Source organism: Rhinoderma darwinii, chromosome 7, assembly GCF_050947455.1.
Source record: "Rhinoderma darwinii isolate aRhiDar2 chromosome 7, aRhiDar2.hap1, whole genome shotgun sequence".
Taxonomy (NCBI): Eukaryota; Metazoa; Chordata; class Amphibia; order Anura; family Rhinodermatidae; genus Rhinoderma; species Rhinoderma darwinii.
In genome coordinates, this window is record NC_134693.1 from 38,920,641 (window position 1) to 38,941,086 (window position 20,446).

The 20,446-nt window shown below is 41.7% G+C and overlaps 1 protein-coding gene across 1 annotated transcript in view; it reads right to left on the reverse strand.

Annotated features, from left to right (window-relative positions):
• Positions 1–208: 208 nt before the first annotated feature.
• The window catches only part of MTF2 (metal response element binding transcription factor 2), a 40,463-nt gene continuing 20,225 nt past the window's right edge, over positions 209–20,446 (reverse strand). Inside the window, exons 7-15 of the mRNA XM_075833200.1 lie at positions 16,177–16,272; positions 11,691–11,759; positions 8,954–9,077; positions 7,656–7,723; positions 6,148–6,315; positions 5,586–5,691; positions 4,532–4,590; positions 4,341–4,436; positions 209–2,846 (exon numbers count right to left, since the gene is read on the reverse strand). Of these exons, the coding sequence (XP_075689315.1) occupies positions 2,489–2,846; positions 4,341–4,436; positions 4,532–4,590; positions 5,586–5,691; positions 6,148–6,315; positions 7,656–7,723; positions 8,954–9,077; positions 11,691–11,759; positions 16,177–16,272 (1,144 nt within the window). The 3' untranslated portion in view covers positions 209–2,488. The remainder of the gene's footprint in view (positions 2,847–4,340; positions 4,437–4,531; positions 4,591–5,585; positions 5,692–6,147; positions 6,316–7,655; positions 7,724–8,953; positions 9,078–11,690; positions 11,760–16,176; positions 16,273–20,446) is intronic.

Consider the following 20,446-nt stretch of genomic DNA (forward strand, 5'->3'; position numbering starts at 1 on the left):
AGAACGGACATGTCTTATTACGGCCGTGTTCTGCGGTCCGGGCTCATTGAAAATAATGGCCGCAGCCATGTGCATTGCCCGCGATTTGCGGCTGACAGTCTGCTGCCGGTCGACCCGAAAATCACGGCCGTGCATATGGCTACGGTCGTGTGCATGAGGCCTTAGGAAATAAATCCACTCATGAAGCATTTTGAGAACAATGAATAGAAGCAGGACTATAGTTTTCTACTGTAATGCACTTTAATGATGGGGTTACAATGAGAAAGAAAAGTACAGCTGTATCACTGAAGTAGCGTTTTACTTTAGAAGATAAATAAGATGCAATGATATGTCACGTAATCAGTGGTATTTGTAATTCTAAAACAGAAAAAAAACAAGAGTATTAAAAAAGACATTTTTGGATGCTCTGTACAAAATGTTACAATTATTCCTTGAATTTTTTTTTTACAAGATAAAAACAAAATTTGTAACCATTTGATTGGCTGAAAAATATACTGTTTTGTGTGTTAATACAAACCAGAGGAACATGGAGGAATACATACCAATTATTAATCATGGTTTTTCAAGTCTTTACAAGGGGGACAAAAAAGCACTTATTTGAAAAGGTCTAAAAAAAAAAAAAAAAAAAAAAAAATGCAGGCACAGTCCACTGCTGGAACCTTAAAGTGTCGTAAAAATGAAGGTTTAGCAATGGTTTCCGCATAATATAAAGTTCTTCAACAAATATCAAAATTAGAGTCCGCAAAATAGCATTATACAAAACGTCTGCATTTCTTCCTACCTACTTGCTGGGTGTTGTGTGTCAATACTACAAATGCTCCCAACAATTCAAAATAAAATTTTTACCTGTCTTGGTCACATACTTGGAGAAATAAAAAAACAAGATATATTGCATAGATCACATTTGAAAAGAAATAATAAAACAAGATTGCTACCTAACTAGGTACATACATAGGCAATATACAAAACAAAGAGTTCTCAAATACATTGCTTAAAGGCAACAGTGCCAGTCAACGTCTAGTATTAATGAGTGCAGCGAAGGCTACAGCACCACTGAATCTAGAATGTAAAACCTAAATAGTTTCATCAGGATAAATGGCCATAAATAACCTCCCCCTGCTATAGGAGCCAATCACGTTATCAGAATTTCACAAATCATGTGTATCCCCCTGGACTAGAAAGCTGATCACACGTCCCGGTGCAGCTTCCAACATAGATTTTGTCCTTTTAGCATTTGCATAAGTTTAAAAAAAACACAAAGAAATTAAGTTAAAATGGCCCAAAATGGCGCATACAAAAAATAAACCTATTCTAATATACTTACCTTTTAAATTTAGCACCATTTTTGCTTCACTATACTCTAGGGTCCCCCACAAGTACAACTTCTCAATACAACAATGATTGTGGTTAGCGACTGCTGGTCGCACGGTGACGCGTAGTCCATAGTTACGCCGTGACAACGGAAAGCAGAGAGAGACTCCAGGGATCAGAGATCTGACAACTGTGCCCAATTTAAAAAGCAAAATGTAAGAATGGATTTTCTTTCACATTCTGCCATTTAAACTTTATTTTTAGGGGACGGAAGCCCCCTTTATGTGTTTAATGCAGCAATCGGTTCAGCAATACCTCATTATTATGCTGTTAAAATGGAATTTCTTATATTTAATGTTCACTTTAATGAACCTCGTTGAGCCAATGACAAATTTGCTGGTGGATATAAAATGGACTTGCAAAGGCTGCATTTTGGCAACGGCAGGGTTTTTTTTTTTTTCTTATTACACGTATGTACTGTCAAGATGTCTAATCCTTCAAATCTTTTCGTTACAGTAGAGGTAGAAATGGTCTATCCACACTTTATTTAGAATAAATCAAGAAGGGGTGGGGGGTCAATAGATAAACATCTTGGGAATGTCACTTGGATAAAGACGCATGTAGGTAAATCAAACCTGTCCGGTAACCATTTGTGACAAAAAGGTTTAGATGCCTTATCAGAATAAAAGGTATTCTAAGAAAATAATCTGCACAATCGTGAAATAACGGATTCAGCTTCACCTGATGTACTAGACAGGGAGGTAACAAGACTTATAAAAGTTGAAAGTATTATTAAATAGAGTGACAGCCCATCTAGTAAAGGGTTAAACTGCACTACACACTTGACTCAAATTGTGCATACAAAACATTAATGCTCAACTACGTAGAATACTGTAAACCACGCCATTCTCACAGATGTGCACTGTTGCAGATATTTGGTTAAAAGCAATGTTCTCTATTGTCACCACTCAAATGCTTTAAAAATAGACCTATATTTTTTTCTTTCTATTCCAGCACCCATTTGCTACCATGTGTTTTGTAGGCACTTTGGCAGTAAAGGGGTGAATAATAAGTTATTTATCACTTCAAAAAACCTGAATTTTAAAAAAAAAAAAAAAAAAAGGGAAAAAAAAAAAAAAGGGAAAAAAAAAAAGTTTAGGCTTGTCCAGAACAGAGGTCAGGAGGCAGTGGCGCCATCCCACTCCACAAGATACTGCACCTTCCCGTCAAGCGTAACGCGACGAGCCAAAACGCGATATTTTTCGCCACAAGCTATTCTGCCAGCTGCCCCAAAGTAGTTGGTAATAGAATTCTTTAGATGATGTATCTGTAAGTCATGATCTGTTACATTTTTAACAATATCTGTGTTAAGTTCGGTAAGCTCAGAATCCTCTTTCCTTTCATCATTCCTTCCAATGTCTGAGTTATGAGCTTGAAGAGCTTTTCGAGGATGGCGGCTTCGCTTTTTAGGTGGTGGTACAGGGGTAGACCAGGAACGCCCTGTGCGCGTCACTCTTCTCATGTCTGACGTAGGACTAAAGAAAAATGCAAGAAAAGCTCTAAAAACAAAAGGCCATAGATCATGGAAAACATGCAAAGAGGGAAGAAGAATAGTTAAAGAGGCTCTGTCACCAGATTTTGCAACCCCTATCTGCTATTGCAGCAGATCGGCGCTGCAATGTAGATTACAGTAACGTTATTTTTAAAAAACGAGCATTTTTGGCCAAGTTATGACCATTTTTGTATTTATGCAAATGAGGCTTGCAAAAGTACAACTGGGCGTGTTGAAAAGTAAAAGTCCAACTGGGCGTGTATTATGTGCGTACATCGGGGCGTGTTTACTACTTTTACTAGCTGGGCGTTCTGATGAGAAGTAACATCCTCTTCTCTTCAGAACACCCAGCTTCTGGCAGTGCAGATCTGTGACGTCACTCACAGGTCCTGCATCGTGTCGGCCACATCGGCACCAGAGGCTACAGTTGATTCTGCAGCAGCATCAGCGTTTGCAGGTAAGTAGCTACATCGACTTACCTGCTAACGCCGATGCTGCTGCAGAATCATCTGTAGCCTCTGGTGCCGGTGTCCTCGCTCGTCTGACACGATGCAGGACCTGGGGAAGTGACGTCACAGCGTGATCTCTCGAGAACACGGCTGTGTCTGCACTGCCAGAAGCTGGGTGTTCTGAAGAGAAGTGGATGATACTTCTATACACAACGCCCAGCTAGTAAAAGTAGTAAACACGCCCCGATGTACGCACATAATACACGCCCAGTTGTACTTTTACTTTTCAACACGCCCAGTTGTACTTTTGCAAGCCTCATTTGCATAAATACAAAAATGGTCATAACTTGGCCAAAAATGCTCGGTTTTTAAAAATAAAAACGTTACTGTAATCTACATTGCAGCGCCGATCTGCTGCAATAGCAGATATGGATATGGGGTTGCAAAATCTGGTGACAGAGCCTCTTTAAACTGTGGTTTTGATACTCAGAATTTTAATAGCCTTATCTAATCTTTAAGTGCTAATTATGAGGCCCCATGCATACAGCCTCGCGATTGCGAAGGAGGAGACATACCGGCACTTGTGGAGAGCTGGCAGACAGGAAAGTGCAATGCTGCTCACAATGAAGCAGCACTGCACACATTAAACCCCGTTTCAGTTTACCAACGTTTATATACATAACTGCACGGGGCATCGGCAGTTAGAACGTATGGCTGTTGTGAAGGAGTTAAAATTTAACCGCAGATCCTGCTGAAATCTCTCCAGCTCATCGACTTTTGTTCTCACAGTGGGTGATGGGGCCAGACGTGTCCAGCAGCTGCTCACCCTACCCCCTTTGATAGAATGGTAAAGTGGGTATCTGTTGGCTTACACACAAATGCTTAGATCCAGCTTTAGCCTGTTAGTAGGACCACATAGCGCATCAGAAACCATACAATTGCATTATATTTAACCAGACAGATATTACTGTATACTATATTCAGTATTTGCTCAACAAGAATCTTTTAGAGACCATAAATTCACGTACCTGGAAAGGCTGGCTGAGGTAGTTTCTTTTGAACTGGGAGCTCCATTGGACTCTAAATCAGAGTTACTAGATGAAAAAGCGGTGATATCAGCTTTCCTGAAATACAGCCATTGGAAAACAGATTTCAAAGATAAGAACAAACAAAATAAAGCAATTCTAATAATGATCAATAACGTAATCCTGTAACTTACGTTCTTTGATGTGATGAGTCAAATGTGTTAGTATTCAATATTGCATCACTCTCCATTTTCTAAGATGAAAAGAACAGAAAACATAAAAGTAGGATGAAATTGTATTTGGAACGATCATTAGTTTGACAAGAACTTCCATTGTAAGTGAAGAGGAAATATATATATTATATGTATATTTCTGCATGTCTCACCGAAAAGGATTTCCAGTTAAAATGCAAACAGTTTTTTTGCACACTGCAAGCGTCGTGGCAAATATTGTGGCACCTTTACATTAGTATAACATTTGGTGCAAATTCATTTCTTAACGTGATTTTATTGCAATTGGACCTTCATCTGACTGAAAACAGCTGAAAATCCGCTGCATAGACAACACACAAACAACGGTCTGGCTACCTGTAGTTGCTTTATACACGGAATGCAGCCAGATTTTTAGGTTTAGGTATACTAAGAAATCGGCATAGAGCTTTGGACCTAAAACCAACAACATAAAAACGTGGACATTCACTTTGGGAACTATTTCTCTGGCTGAAAGCAAGTTTTAAATAGATACTTTAAACAACAGCAGTGCACACGGCATGATTTTTTTTTTTCAGCAAGTACTTCTGTGACACGTTCTCTTTAAAGTATACCTCTAGTCACGTCAACTATTGTGCTCCTACCCAGAGTTTACCGCTTTACAGAAGCCACTTTCGGCGTTGTATGGAAACACTCTGCCAGTGCAGCACTTGACGTGACTGGAGCTACGCATTAAAGAATACTTATTCAAATAAAGCAAAATTCTGATAAAGCAAAATTCTGATAAAGCAAAATTCTGATAAAGCAAAATTATAATAAAGCAAAATTATAATAAAGCAAATTTAGCCATAAAATGTGTGGTTGAGGTGTGTTGCGGGCAAGAAGGCTTAAAGTACATGTCTGGTAAATCAGATATGCACAGGACACTAATGACGGAGCACCTGAGCACCTGAGCACTGCAGCTCATTCTACGCTCCTGAAAAAAATTAACAAGTTAAAAACAAAATGTCAACTTCTTGGAATAGGACTTCCTGCTCACCGGACACGGAGAATTAGAGCTGTCATTCTGTAAGATCTTCCTTCTGTATGAACCTGGAGGACGACCCACTGGTTTCCGTTTCTTAACTTCAATATTGTTTTCCTCTCTAGAATAAGTCGTTAGAAATTTTCACAAATATTTAAAAAAAAAAAAAAAAACAACAAAACTTAAGACACCCAGTGATGTCACAACTTCTGCACACCTCAATATACCCCGGTAGACAGGACACTGAGCCAACATGCTGTTGTACTGAAAATCGGGCGGTTTTTAAAGGATCACAAAAACACATGGGACGTTAAACTATAGCGGCCGCTACGTGTATCCGTACCCGAAGAAGCAGATTAGGCTAATATTTGAAACTGGATGATTTACTATAGGTGAATATTTTCTTGGCAGATGATTAAGCACCAAAAGCAGAATATTTTTCAAGTAAGTGCAATAAATGTTCTGACTGGTGGAATACATTTCCCTCAATGTTTGCAACATAAGACACCGTGATTAATGTTACAAGATGTGCTGCTTTACGAGCAGCTTCACTTATTGAACCTTGAATACTACTTACTTTGCAACAGGCAGTAATTTTGATGACTTTCTTCCCTTAATCTTGAACTCATGGGACGTGCTTTCTTCCTTTTCAAGTTTAACAGCAGCATTTGGAGGAACAGGTGGGACCCGAATTCTCAGACCAAACAAATGTTTTTTCTTCTTAATTTCTTTGCCAGACATAAACCTGAGCATTTAAAAGTGTGTTGCAATAATACTGGAATATTTACAACAACATAAAAAAGTGTCACAGTGCCCTGTAAAAAGAGGTCAGTACAGCAGGGTCTAAGGGTTTCATTAGACATTTCTGTGTACTTAGCAAAAACGTCACTACTATTGCCAAAATCATAAAACCTTCAATAATTTTTATTTAAAAAAAAAAAAAGTATACACACACACACACTTTATTATTTTTTTCTTTGCATTAATGTTTGGTAGTCAAAGTTGCAGAAAAGCTTTCTGGTAAAATAACAAAAAAGTACTTTGTTTAACCCTTACTTTACTATAGCCAGCAATGCTAGTTTCAAAGATGCAAAAAAATATAGCACTGCATCAGGGGCACCCTGGTAATGGTACAGGGGCACACAAAGTCCTTACGACACCACATTACAGAGCTGCAAGAACTCCGTACGGCACCATACTCCTAGGGTTAAAAAACCGCCCAATTATTGCTGCATCCTTATACATGTTAGTAAACAGTTTAATGAGAATTACAATACAGGAAATAAGTGAATGACAGATGAATCCACAGGAAATTAGCCTCTGAATTAAAAAAAACACAAAAAAAACGTAATTGACTGATAGATCTTGAAAATGGTGAGGAATTGAAAAATGAAGAGTATTATAAAGCTGCAGACATTTGTATAATACAATGATTTTGTTTTATTACTTCTTTAGAAAACCCTTCAATTCAGAGGACTTGCTGAACCACCATTTATAATGAACAATAGCTTTGTTATACAGATTAAACTGAGAAGGATTGCATAATTTCCTTATGCAATTATATTCTAAAAAGTAGTGTGTGTTTAGCAAAAGCATTCAAAACAGCACTCTGATCCCCCCACCACGTATGTACAATATTCATCTGCTAAGTGTATAGTGGTATTGTGTGCCAGGGCTCTATAAGAGGTGCTGTGGTGTGGGTTTTTCTTTTTACTTCCAAAAGAGAAGGATAAAATCCACAGCACTCACCATTCAGTAGAAATATTCTCCTGGAGGCCTCGACCAGGCTTGTGATCCACATCTACTGACTTGCTTTGCTGATTAAACAAAGAATATTTCTACTGAATGGTGAGTGCCGTGGACACTATTTTCTGCAATCCAAGAACTTGTTTCTATATAGCACGGAGCACCACCCGTTGTTGATTGATGTGAGCCGTGCCAAGGTTCATGCATGGTGCTGGGATATATAGTGCACCAAAAGAGAGCAGTGCCAATCATTCGGTTTACTTTTTATTTAAACATCATTCATAATTACAAAAATAAATCAGTATAAATCAGTATGTAAACATTAAAAAAAACACTCACATCGTCTTATTTTCATTTAATGCATCCAGAATATGTTCATATCGGTCCGACTTGGGTGTATCAGCCAGCTAAAAGGAGGAAATAGCTTTTAACGTAAATTAAAAGGGGTATTCCTATCTTAGACATATATGGCATCCCCACAGAACCCGCATCTATCTAAAGACAAGGGGTCATCGCATCTGGGCTGAGAATAAGTGGCAAGGTGGACAGATACGTGGCGTAACAGCACGCAGCATATCCGCCCTGTGCGCAGCAAGGAATTCCAGGCGAAAAACTGCACCATGTCCGCTGCCGCAAACTGCAGTACTTAACCGACCTGCGAGCAGGCTGGCCTCCTGTGATTGACCGCCACTGCAGCCAAATGGGATGAAACGTCATCCCAGGAGGCCGGCCTGAAGGAACAAACACAGACTCCTGGGTAAGTACACTTTTTTTTTCGACAATCGCTGCGAACCTGCCACAAAAAAACACAACTGCTATTTGTGGTGGGTTTTACCTTCCCATTGCATTAAATTGGGAAAACCTGCAACAACAAATAAGCAGCGTTTACGCAAATACAATTGACATGCTGTGGAATAAAATTCCGCACCGCAGGTCAATTTGAGCGTTTTTTTCTGCTCCATACTTAACGCAGCGTGTGGATGAGATTTGTTCTCTCTCATTCACTCTGCCGCTACTGTATACGCTGCGGATTTTGCGCAACTAATTCAATTGCGTAAAATACACAGTATTTACGCTACGTGTGAACTGACCCTTACAGTAACAGCCGAGCTGACTGAGCTACGCGATTTCTGTAACAGCCATAGAAACAGCATAGCACAGCGAGCTACAATGCTTCCGGAACTTGGGTAACCGAATCAGTGTAGCTTACTTCTGTATGGTGCAGAAGTACAGCAAGACATTCCACCAATAGAGAGTGTATGAAACCAATGGCATGCTCAGGTACCGTATGCGGCTCTATTGAGATCCAATGTGCCTTTAGCAGCATTACAAAAAATTCTCTGGAGAAAAAATAAAATAAAAATGGTGTTCTTTGCCTGAGCTGGTTTCCTTTTTATTTGCAAAGATCACATTTATTTTCATTCCATAAATTGGTTAGACACAAGATAATGCAAGTATCAATTTGTAATCTAGTTAATCTGTATTACTATTCATCCTAAATGGCAACTGCATGCAAAATACATTAGAGGGATTTGGAAGATATCTACTCACTGACAAGTGCTCAATAGAACTACTAAACTTCAAGTGATTTGCAATCAATTTCTACGTTGACACACTTATACCTCGCCAGTACGTACCTCACCAGGCTGTAATAGATCCCAATTATCATTTATATACGTGATGAGTTCAAGTTCTGAATCAAAGTACTTCTTCTTATGAATAACGCTTAGATTGTATAGACAGAGGTGTGCTACGTCTACCCTAGGAGTCAAAAAGAACAAAACAGAATAGAATGGTTTTAGTGTGTCCAGATAGTCTAAGATTTTAAATCAAACAATCAGATGGAAAAAGTAAAAGCTCTCAGAATGAAACCTTTGATAAAAATGCTTGAAACTTGTTTAATAAAAAGGTAACCTATCATGTTGCACATGCACCGGAGCTTCAAGCAGTAGGATGGATGGATAGATAGAGACAGAACTGTCAATTTCAGAGCAGGACCACCCACTGGACTCCTATGTCCAGGAGAAGCAGGGATTTAAAGTCAATAAAATTACAAGTATGGCCCCATTCACATCACTTCTTCAGCTTATGATATATACGGTAAACGTAGGATGCAAAAACAATGTAATCTGTCACCTATACACTATTTTGGCATTCGTTTGAAGTCATGAAAGGCTCATGACGTATACGTTTAATGGATGTCTGTGATTTATGCTATACAGTGGTATAGGTAACCTCTAGGCTCCAGTTTAAAAGAAAAAGCCACAATGAAAAAAAAAACATCACATATATGTGGGATCCGGTTTGGCCTCAGTCATGCTGGTATACAGTGTGATTTTTGGAGCAGTCTGTCTGTTACTACGTTTTGAAAATGGTGAGATTATGATTACATGAACAATATGTTTAGGCCTATTACCTATAATCTGTCCTCTAAGATATTGTGGATCCACTTCTGGCTTTGGCTCAAAAAAACTCCCGACCCCGCACTGATCAGCTGCTCTGGTGGCCTCTGGGCACCGGACATCCATGCTGGAAGCAGATGGCCCCGGTCACAGAATAGCGGTCGAGCTGCGGTACTGCAGCTCTGCTCCTATTCAAGTGAATAGGAGCAGAGCTGCAGTTCTGCAGCACGTCCGCTATGCAATGTACGGAGCCAACTACTTCCAGCTCGGTACATTGCATACTTTGCAATGACATCCGGTTCCCGTAGGCCACCGGAGCAGCTGATTGGTGCAGGGACCGAGTGTCAGACCCTCACAGATCATATACTGATGACCTATCAGGTGGTGCTTGATAAAAACCCATTATGGGTTGAAACGTTGCGAGTGTTTTTAGGCTTGGTGAATAAAAACACCACACACACTTCTTTGGATTATCTCGAGTGCTGCAGATCCTTTTCTCGATTTCTATCCGGTGGATAGGTCATCAGTTGTACAGTAGTGGAGAACCCCTTTAAGCGAAGTTTGAGAGTACTAATAAATCTGCCCCAATTAATTCCTTAGCTCTCAAGAAACCCTTGTGCATTTTAACCCGGCTGCACTGATTTTGCTGGTTACTAAAGCATCGGGAAATCAAAAGTACTGTCAAAGGATCTGCAAACAAAAATAGTCCTGCTTCATAAATCAGGAAAAGGCTATAGAAAGGTATCTAAAAACTTTAAAATGCTGATCAGTTCTGATCAAACTGATCAAGCGGATGTAGTTTATATTTGAAACACAAAAAAAATAAATACCAGATGTGTGTTTTGTCTGATCACTCGTTTTCTTAAAAAAAAAAAAAAAAAAAGAAGGTGGTTCACATCTTACAATTTCTGCTGGGGATATGTCAATTTATCAGCACAACGGTATACCCAGGCATATTTCCTGACATATACTGCAAACAGTCTAAGGCCTAGTTCACACAAAGTTTTTTGCAGGCAGAAAAAAACAAAACAAAAACAAAAAAAACAAAAAAACACAGAAAAGGACATGACGCTTGACTGTTTGCCAAATAATGCTAAGCCTTCGACTGTTTATAACATTAAAGAGGCTCTGTCACCAGATTTTGCAACCCCTATCTGCTATTGCAGCAGATAGGCGCTGCAATGTAGATTACAGTAACGTTTTTATTTTAAAAAAACGAGCATTTTTGGCCAAGTTATGACCATTTTTGTAGTTATGCAAATGAGGCTTGCAAAAGTCCAAGTGGGTGTGTTTAAAAGTAAAAGTCCAAGTGGGCGTGTATTAGGTGCGTACATCGGGGCGTTTTTAATACTTTCACTAGCTGGGCGCTCTGATGAGAAGTAACATCCTCTTCTCTTCAGAACGCCCAGCTTGTGACAGTGCAGATCTGTGACGTCACTCACAGGTCCTGCATCGTGACGGCCACATCGGCACCAGAGGCTACAGTTGATTCTGCAGCAGCATCAGCGTTTGCAGGTAAGTCGATCTTACCTGCAAACGCTGATGCTGCTGCAGAATCAACTGTAGCCTCTGCTGCCGATGTGGCCGTCACGATGCAGGACCTGTGAGTGACGTCACAGATCTGCACTGTCACAAGCTGGGCGTTCTGAAGAGAAGAGGATGTTACTTCTCTTCACAGCGCCCAGCTAGTAAAAGTATTAAAAACGCCCCGAAGTACGCACATAATACACGCCCACTTGGACTTTTACTTTTAAACACACCCACTTGGACTTTTGCAAGCCTCATTTGCATAAATACAAAAATGGTCATAACTTGGCCAAAAATGCTCGTTTTTTAAAAATAACGTTACTGTAATCTACATTGCAGCGCCGATCTGCTGCAATAGCAGATAGGGGTTGCAAAATCTGGTGACAGAGCCTCTTTAAGCTTATGTGTATTCCTATATTTTGTGCTTCATAATATACAAACTTACCATCGTAAAGAAAGACGTTTGAGGTATTCTGGTCCAGAATTACAGACTGAACAAATAAACGTATAAAACCTGTTGAAGGAGATGCGATGACAACGTTTAGCCTACATTTACTGCAGATAAAATTCCTCAAGTATCAAATTATTTTACTTACAAGTATTTCACACTTAAACTGTAGGAAGCCATTGGGAAACGAAACAAATTAGATAAATTACATAGTTATAGAGAAACCATCTAAAAGTGGCATATTTTCAATACTTTTTTTTTTTTTTTGTAACGTTTTTGTAGTGTTCATTTTGCCATGTCTATCCATGTAAAATCATGAAAAAAAATAAAATTACAAGTTGAGGACTTCTAGTGATCAAACAGGATACATTATAGGCTGGTCTAAACTAAAGCACCTAATTTTACTGCCTATTATCACTATGGGGCAGAGAATTAATTACACAATGGCTAAAATGGCTAGTTCACACGGAGTATTTAGGTGCGGTTATTGACGCAAAGACCGCACCATAAAAGCACCCGAAATCACCTCCCATTGATGTAAAAAAGTAAAAACACGCCCAGTTATCCACTGTGAAACTCATTAGCATAAATCTAAACTAGCTCATAACTTGCTCAAAAATGATGGTTTTTCAAAATAAAAACCACTGTTATCTACATTACAGCGCCGATCATATTATGTAGGAGATAGTCAAGTTATAACCTGGTGACAGAGCCTCTTTAAGGAGATCTCCTGTGTTTCTTCAAACAGAGCCAATTGCAGAGCATCCAGAACCATATGAGTGGGGGACCGACGCTTAGACCTGCAGCTTATGGGAATTCAGGGCAAGACCATGATCCAGTCATTCTTGGAGAAATTACAGAATCCTTAACAGAGAAAAAAAAAAGTGAGGAAGATTTCAATCCTCACACCAACATAACTAGATCTTTTTCATTCTGCATTAACCACCATATTTGAAAGGCTTCCTTATCCTTCAGCCACTCCGACAAACCTCCGTGCCCTTAAAACTGCGGCTTGAACAGCCATGCCGTTAAATGTAGCAACTGTAAACTCGGGTGGAAGAAAGGGAACGTCGGCAAACCAACGACGTAGCCAATCTGGGGGCACAAGGATAATAAAAAAACCCTTGCCTTGATCCTCCTGAGGAGCCTGGGATGAAGGGGTTGAGATAAATCAGGTTGAATTGGTCCCATAAATCCACTAAAGCGTCAAATGCTTGGGATTTCGAGATTTGGAGAACCGTGCGGTTGAAGATGGACGCCATCAAGTCCACATCTGGCCTGTCGCACCTGGAGTATTTCTGTCCAAAAACACGTTTTCAACTGGGTCGACCTGTTCACGTTTAAGCAAATCTGTGACACAACTGTCAAAACCTGGGATGTGCACTGCCAGGAGGGTAGGAACGTGGAGCTCCGCCAGCTGCAGGTTAGCCTCGGCTTCCGCCACCACTACTGAACTCAATTTCCCTTCTTCGTGATCTATGACATTGGACCTTTCAGAGTCCATACAAATAATGTTGGAGACAAAGGAATATCACCCTCGATTCAAGTAGATTTATGGTAAGGGAGGATTCCAGTTGGGACCACAGGCCCTAAGACCTGCAGTTTCCAGAATGCCCCATCCTTTTGTGGAACTACAAGATTGAAGTAAAAACCTTGATATCTCTGATCTGGAGGAATGGGGATGATTAGTCATTGACTCAAAAGCATAGATTGCCTGAAAAAAAAATTAAAATAAAAGATAGCTGCCCTGGGAGGACAACATAGGAGATGTGGACTGAAAGAACTGGTCAGGTGGCAGGCCGACAAACTAGATATTATATCTACAACTTACTGCATCCAGACACCTAAGGTGTGAGAGAAACCAAAACTATGAAAAGGTCGAAAACAAAATTCTGAGAGGTTGTGGAACGACAGATCTTGGTCTCAGGTAGTTAAGAGCTCCATCTACCCATGGTTTTCAAAATGATCACATCAAGACGGGTCCCAAACAGTCAGGAACCCGCAAAGGGAAGAGTAGTCAAGGACCCCTTTGGTGCAGCGTTGGCGCACCAGAATTTGATCCAGGAAGTCCTGCAAACAGCAAAAAAATAGAAGCCGAGATGTGAGCCACAAAGCGTCCTGCATCCAGAGAGGCCTCACAGCAGTATTTAGTTGCACTAAAGAGCAGATGGGAGATGTCCACTAACACCTCTTGAGGTACCCCAGAGAGAACACCGTGACTGAGTTGTCAAGCCCATTTAGTGGAGGCTCTGCTAACTCAAGCAGTAGAAGAAAAACGGTCCAGTCAGTAGCTCCAAAAGGATGACCTTGAGGACTCTAAGGGACCGCAGAACGAAGGTGCACCCGCCATGGGAATAGTTTAAGTCTTGGCTAGGCGAGAGACAGGAGGCTAACCATTTGGAGGAGATTGCTTCTGCTATACATAGGATCCCTCGAGCTGTATGAGAGAACTTGTTGTCAGGGTGTTTCTATTTCTTGGAAACTACCTCCTTCAACTCTGGGATAGAAGGAAAGGACTTGTAAGACCATTTAGCTCAGCAAAAGCAGGCCCCTTCTGATGAGGGTGCAGATTCCACACTTTGACCTGTAAGGTGTCTCAAACCAATTTAATGAGACTGTCCACTGCAGTTTGTTAGACTGCTCCTTGTCCAGCTCTGAGATCGAATAGGAAGTTTCTCCTTTGGACAAGACCTCACTGGGAATAATGCTCCCCCAAGGGTGAGAGGAGAGACTGACGAAATAGGAGATACAGATGGTGGGTGACAACAAGCATATCTAACCAGTTTTTTGTTTTTTAAAGGGCTGCTACGTGAGGACGTGGATGGAAAGTCCTGAGAGGGCTGTTTCAAGAGGCAAACCAGGATGCCCACCATGGACTGGGTGAGAGCCTAGGAAAGGGAACGAGCCCATTCCGGTTCAGCGACTTCCATAATAGACCCGGAAAATGCTGTGGGTGGTGCAGCCACGGATGCTTGGCTTGGAGGCCGACATGCACCACAAAGAGATGGAGGGTCAATTGCATAGTGGAAGGCCACCTTGACTCCCAATATATAGAGCAGAAGGGAAGCCCTCTCCATGTGGCTGGGGGACAAAGGCGCAGTGAGGCAGACCGCATGCGCCCACTGTTAGAAGGGAAAGCAGGCGGATATCGTTGCTTGTTTCCCTGCTAAAAAAGGGAAAGATAGAAGAAAAACAAAAAAAACAGCCTACTGTACAAGCAGAAGTGTCTGCATCCTACGGATACTAAGCGAAGACTGCATTAGCTCGGTGTCTGTAGGAGGGGTATATCCTGTGGGAGGGGCCAACGCTTTTGAATTCCTTCTAGTGGCAGCATCCAATGAGTCAAACTAGATAAACAGCTATTCTGGCATGTTTTTGATTTATTTATTTTTTTGTTATTTTTCTCTCCTTTACAGTGGGTCACCGTGCAGGATAAATTGTGTGTTCATTTTATAGTAAAAAAAATAAATATAGTATAAAGGGGTTTTCCCATCAGGGAGATTTATGACATATCCACAGGATATGTCAAATGTCAGATAGATGTGGGTCCCACACCTATGTCTGGAGCGGTGCCCCCTAATCTCCATTCTACCTTTTACTGCTCCAGCTGCCTCTCGGCCACTTCCTGACTGACCATAGTAGTGAATGGCAGTTAAGGAAGTAGCATAACATGCGAGCTACGCTGTTTCTATAACTACCATTCAGTTCTATGGGACTTACAAAAACAGCATAGTTCAGTGAGCTGCTCGGATTTATTCATGGTCGGAAATCTCCTGCTTCAGTCGCAACACAGAGCGGCAGAACGGGGTTTAGGGGGCCACGTTCCAGAGATCGGTGCGGGTCCCAGAAGTGGGACCTGCATCTGACATTTATGACATATCCTGTGAATGTCAAACGTCCCTTATGGGAAAACCCCTTTAAGTTCATTAAGACTGACTGATACACTGCAATAATTCCATGGCAACCCACCGGTGCGTCATGGGGGCGATAATGGGCTTACAAAGGAATCTGAGGGGTTAAGCAGCCAGGATCAGTCAACTCTGATACCAGCAGTTACAAATGACACCCGCTGCTGAGCTCATGCCATCCCTGCACCATGATTGTACGGCGCGATGCGGGCACTATTATGCTGTGGGAAGGCTTAAAACCTATCCTTTTTCATATGCTTGTTATAATTGCTCCCTTTACAAGCAGTGAGCATTCCAACAAGGTAATGGTGAGTGATTTGAAATCTAATTCCAGAAAGGTGGTTTCTGTTTCGGTTAGCCTGTATTCTATGGAGTAGGAGATATGCACTAAAACAGCTTGCGTCTGCTGACAGCCTGCCAATAAAAATGCAGAGCATGTAATATTTTACACACTCTTAATAAAGTGTTATGATTCCAATAATGCGACGTTTGAACCCAGCCTCACAAATAGTAAAATTAACACAACTAACAGACACCTGGCAAAGCAATATCCTGTTTGAACAATTTCCTTTTACCTGTCACCATAAAGCATAGGTTTCTGCAAGCATTGCACACAGGCCTCGTGAAACCACTGTTTGCATTTGCAGCACTGCAGCATCTTTAAGTACCACCTGGAAATGATTAAAAAAATAAATAGAAATCTATAATATACCAATACATCTCCAACTCGACACAATCCTTAAAGAGGCTCTGTCACCAGATTTTCAAACCCCTATCTCCTATTGCATGTGATCGGCGCTGCAATGTAGAGAACAGTAACGTGTTTTTTTTTTTCAAAAACGAGCATTTTTGGCCAAGTTATGACCATTTTTATATTTATGCAAATGAGCCTTTCTTAAGTACAACTGGGCGTGTTTAAAGTTATGTCCAACTGGGCGTGTATTATGTTACATCTGGGCATTTTTACTTGTTTTACTAGCTGGGCGTTGTGAATAGAAGTGTATGATGCTGACGAATCAGCATCATCCACTTCTGTTAGTTAACACCCAGCTTCTGGCAGTGCAGACACACAGCGTGTTCTCGAGAGATCACGCTGTGACGTCACTCACTTCCTGCCCCAGGTCCTGCATCGTGTCGGCCACATCGGCACCAGAGGCTACAGTTGATTCTGCAGCAGCATCAGCGTTTGCAGGTAAGTAGCTACATCGACTTACCGGCAAACGCCGATGCTGCTGCAGAATCAACTGTAGCCTCTGGTGCCGATGTGTCCTCGCTCGTCCGACACGATGCAGGACCTGGGGCAGGAAGTGAGTGACGTCACAGCGTGATCTCTCGAGAACACGCTGTGTCTGCACTGCCAGAAGCTGGGTGTTAACGAACAGAAGTGGATGATGCTGATTCGTCAGCATCATACACTCCCATTCCTAACGCCCAGCTAGTAAAAGAAGTAAAAATGCCCCGATGTACACACATAATACACGCTCAGTTGTATTTTTACTGTAAACACGCCCAGTTGTACTTTTGCAAGCCTCATTTGCATAAATACAAAAATGGTCATAACTTGGCCAAAAATGCTCGTTTTTAAAAAATAAAAACGTTACTGTTATCTACATTGCAGCGCCGATCTGCTGAAATAGCAGATAGGGGTTGCAAAATCTGGTGACAGAGCCTCTTTAAGAAAGGCTAATTTTCATAAATATAAAAATTCTCATAACTTGGCCAAAAATGCTCGTTTTTGGAAAAAAAAAAACGTCATTGTTATCTACATTGCAGCGCCGATCACATGCAATAGGAGATAGGGGTTTGAAAATCTGGTGACAGAGCCTCTTTAAGCATAAAATGAACGTCCACCTTTTAATACAGTTTTTAGGTTCAATATTCTGTGCAGATTTATTTCTCAATAGATCTTTGACTGCCATAAAGGAAGTTTTTTCCAATACAGATATCCAAATCCCCTTAAAAGGCAAAATTCTGGATGCCTTCACACACCACTACGGGGAGCATACTGCATACCGTGTAATTATTAGGCCCTGTTCAAACGGCGTGTATGTGAAGCACTGCAACGAAGACGCCTATAGTTTTAAAAGCGCTTTAGAATAACGCTAGCGTTTTTGACACGTTTAGGCTTCATTCACATCTGCGTCGGGGTTCCGTCAGACCTTTCAGTCAGGGGTAGGGATGTCACGATACCAGAATTTGGACTTCGATACCGATACTTCGTTTAGTATTGCGATTTCGATACCAATTTCGATACTTTTGCCAACAGTAATAAAAAAATAAATTCTTCCGTTTTCTGAGGTGAGGCGCGACGGGTGATGAATTTTGAACGCGCCTCACATTAATAGTAATTAATCCCATCATGTTTCTCAGTCATAATGGGTTAATGTGCGAGGTACATGATGGGGTTAATTACTATTAATGTGAGGAACATGGAGGTTAAATTCATCGCGCCTCACATTAATAAGTGAATGAAAGCCGTGTTTATTTAATTTTTTTACAGCGTACACATCATAAATGATGCAAAAAAATTCTTGTGCGCGCCATTACTGAATGTGTGTAGGTTATGTATTGAGACTTATTTTAATGTTTATTGTAAAAAAGGTGAATGTGTATTTTTTTTTTAAATTTACCAATACTTTGTTTTTACTTTATTTTTAAACTTTAATGTACTGACATATATCAGATATGTGCCAGTACATTAGCCTGTGGACGGATAGCACACAGGCAGTTGTTAGGACATACTTGGGTATGTCCTAACATGAAATATGGTAAGACAGCCCTGGGGTCCGTCAATAGACCCTGGGCTGTCTGCCCATATATGGTATGGCCCTCGAACGCGTCACAGGAATTCCCTGTGACGCGATCCAGGGGCATCCCCCCTTCTCATTTTCCCCTGAATGCTGCAGTCAGCTGTGATCACAGCATTCAGAGGAATAACGGCGGAGATGAGGTTTCTCTGATCTCCGCCGTTATGGAGCGGGGCTGCGGCTGTGTAATACAGCCATTGCCCCGCTCCTGACAGGAAGTGCGCGCGCGGTCAGCATGAGGAGGTGCGGCCGGCGCTGCACTAATGAGCGGCGGTTCAGGCACTGGAGACAGAACATGGGGGTGTTTTGTAGTGCGCCCGCCATGTTCTGTCTCCATTGCCGCCGCTCATTAGTGCAGCGCTGGCCGCATCGCATCATCCTGACCCCGCGAACTTATCATGACTGAGGAGCGGGGCTGTGGCTGAATTACACAGCCGCGCTCCCATACATTCATGTGTTACTATACTGAGCTGTGCGGCTGCGCAGCTCAGTATCGAAATACAGGAAATAGCGGTATCGAACCGTTTAGGGATGCACAGTATCGAAGTTTCGATGCAACGTGCATCCCTAGTCAGGGGAACCCATGAATGGAAACCATAGCTTTCTGTTTGCATTACCATTGATTTTAATGGTAATGCTTCCGTTGCTAACGGTTTAAATCGGTCTCCGTTCCGTAAAGTTTCCGTTATTTGGGTGGAATCAATACCGTAGTCTATAAAACGGAACCCCGAGGCAGATGTGAACTAAGCCTAACACGTCGTTTTTTGTTTTTTTTAGAACTGTGTGAACAAGGCCTAAAATTAAATGTATCAATATTATGCAATAAGCTTCTTAGCTACCGCTTGTGGTGGCTCCCGGCTTATTATTTTATTAATGTCTTAAACATTGTTAATTTTTTTTATCCACATCAATACATTTCCTGGCCCCTTAAAGAGAATCGATCACAACCCCATAAATGTGCAGCGGAGTACACCATGTTCTAGGCGATGCTGCTGCACAGACCCTGGAGCACTTTAAACTACTTGTCTAACCTCCTAAGTATTTGAGATAACGGTGCCATAAATGAGCCCGCTTTGTCAGTGGGGCATGAAACTTAGCGCACTGACACTGTCCAATCAGCTACGGACAGTGTCAGAGAGGCTTCTGCTGTGTGATCTCTCTTGCAAGATCACAGGCTTGTCATCACGGTCTGACGAGAGCTGGAGAGAGGAGGACTTGCTGGCGCACAGCTCCGCCGCTACGTAACAGAAGAGAAGAATTCACATTCACAATTCTTTTCTATTCCGTGGCAACTGCGTCTGAGCCGTGTGCGCGCACACGCTCTCCAGCTCTCGTCAGACAGTGACGACAAGACAGAGAGAGAGAGAGATCACACAGCACAAGATGCTCGGACAATGTCCGTAGCGGATTGGACAGTCTGCCAAGAGCAGGAGAGTGCGCACGCACAGCTCAGACGGTGCTGCTGCTGCAGCCGCCACGGAACAGAAGAGAATTAGAATGTGAAGGCGTTCTTCTGCTCTGCTGCTACGTAGCGGCGGCAGCGGAGCTGTGCACGCTCTCCAGCTCGTCAAACAGTGATGACAAGAAGTTGTGATCTCGCGATCACACAACATAAGCAGCTCTGACACTGTCCGTAGCGGATTAGACATGGTCAGAGCACTGGGGCACACCCCCCTGCCCTTTCCATGAAAAATAAAAAAACACTGCACTGACAGTACATGGGCTCACTTACATATCGGGTGCCAAATAGGACGGCACAGATATCCCAAAAACAGAGGAGGCTAGACAAGTAGTTTAAAGTGCCCCAGCGTCTGTGCAGCAGTGCCTATAACATGGTGCACTCAGCTGCACATGTATGGGGCAGTGAAAGGTTCTCTATCAAGAAAAAAAAACACTGAATGAGCTCCTTCCTGTCCTTTCTTCTAACATTTATAGGTCCACAGAGCCAGGGACAATGCAGTGAAGGGACCACATGAATGACTTATTACTCAGCTGCAGTTTAAGGCCAATTAGAAACAAAACGACACACCGCTGACCT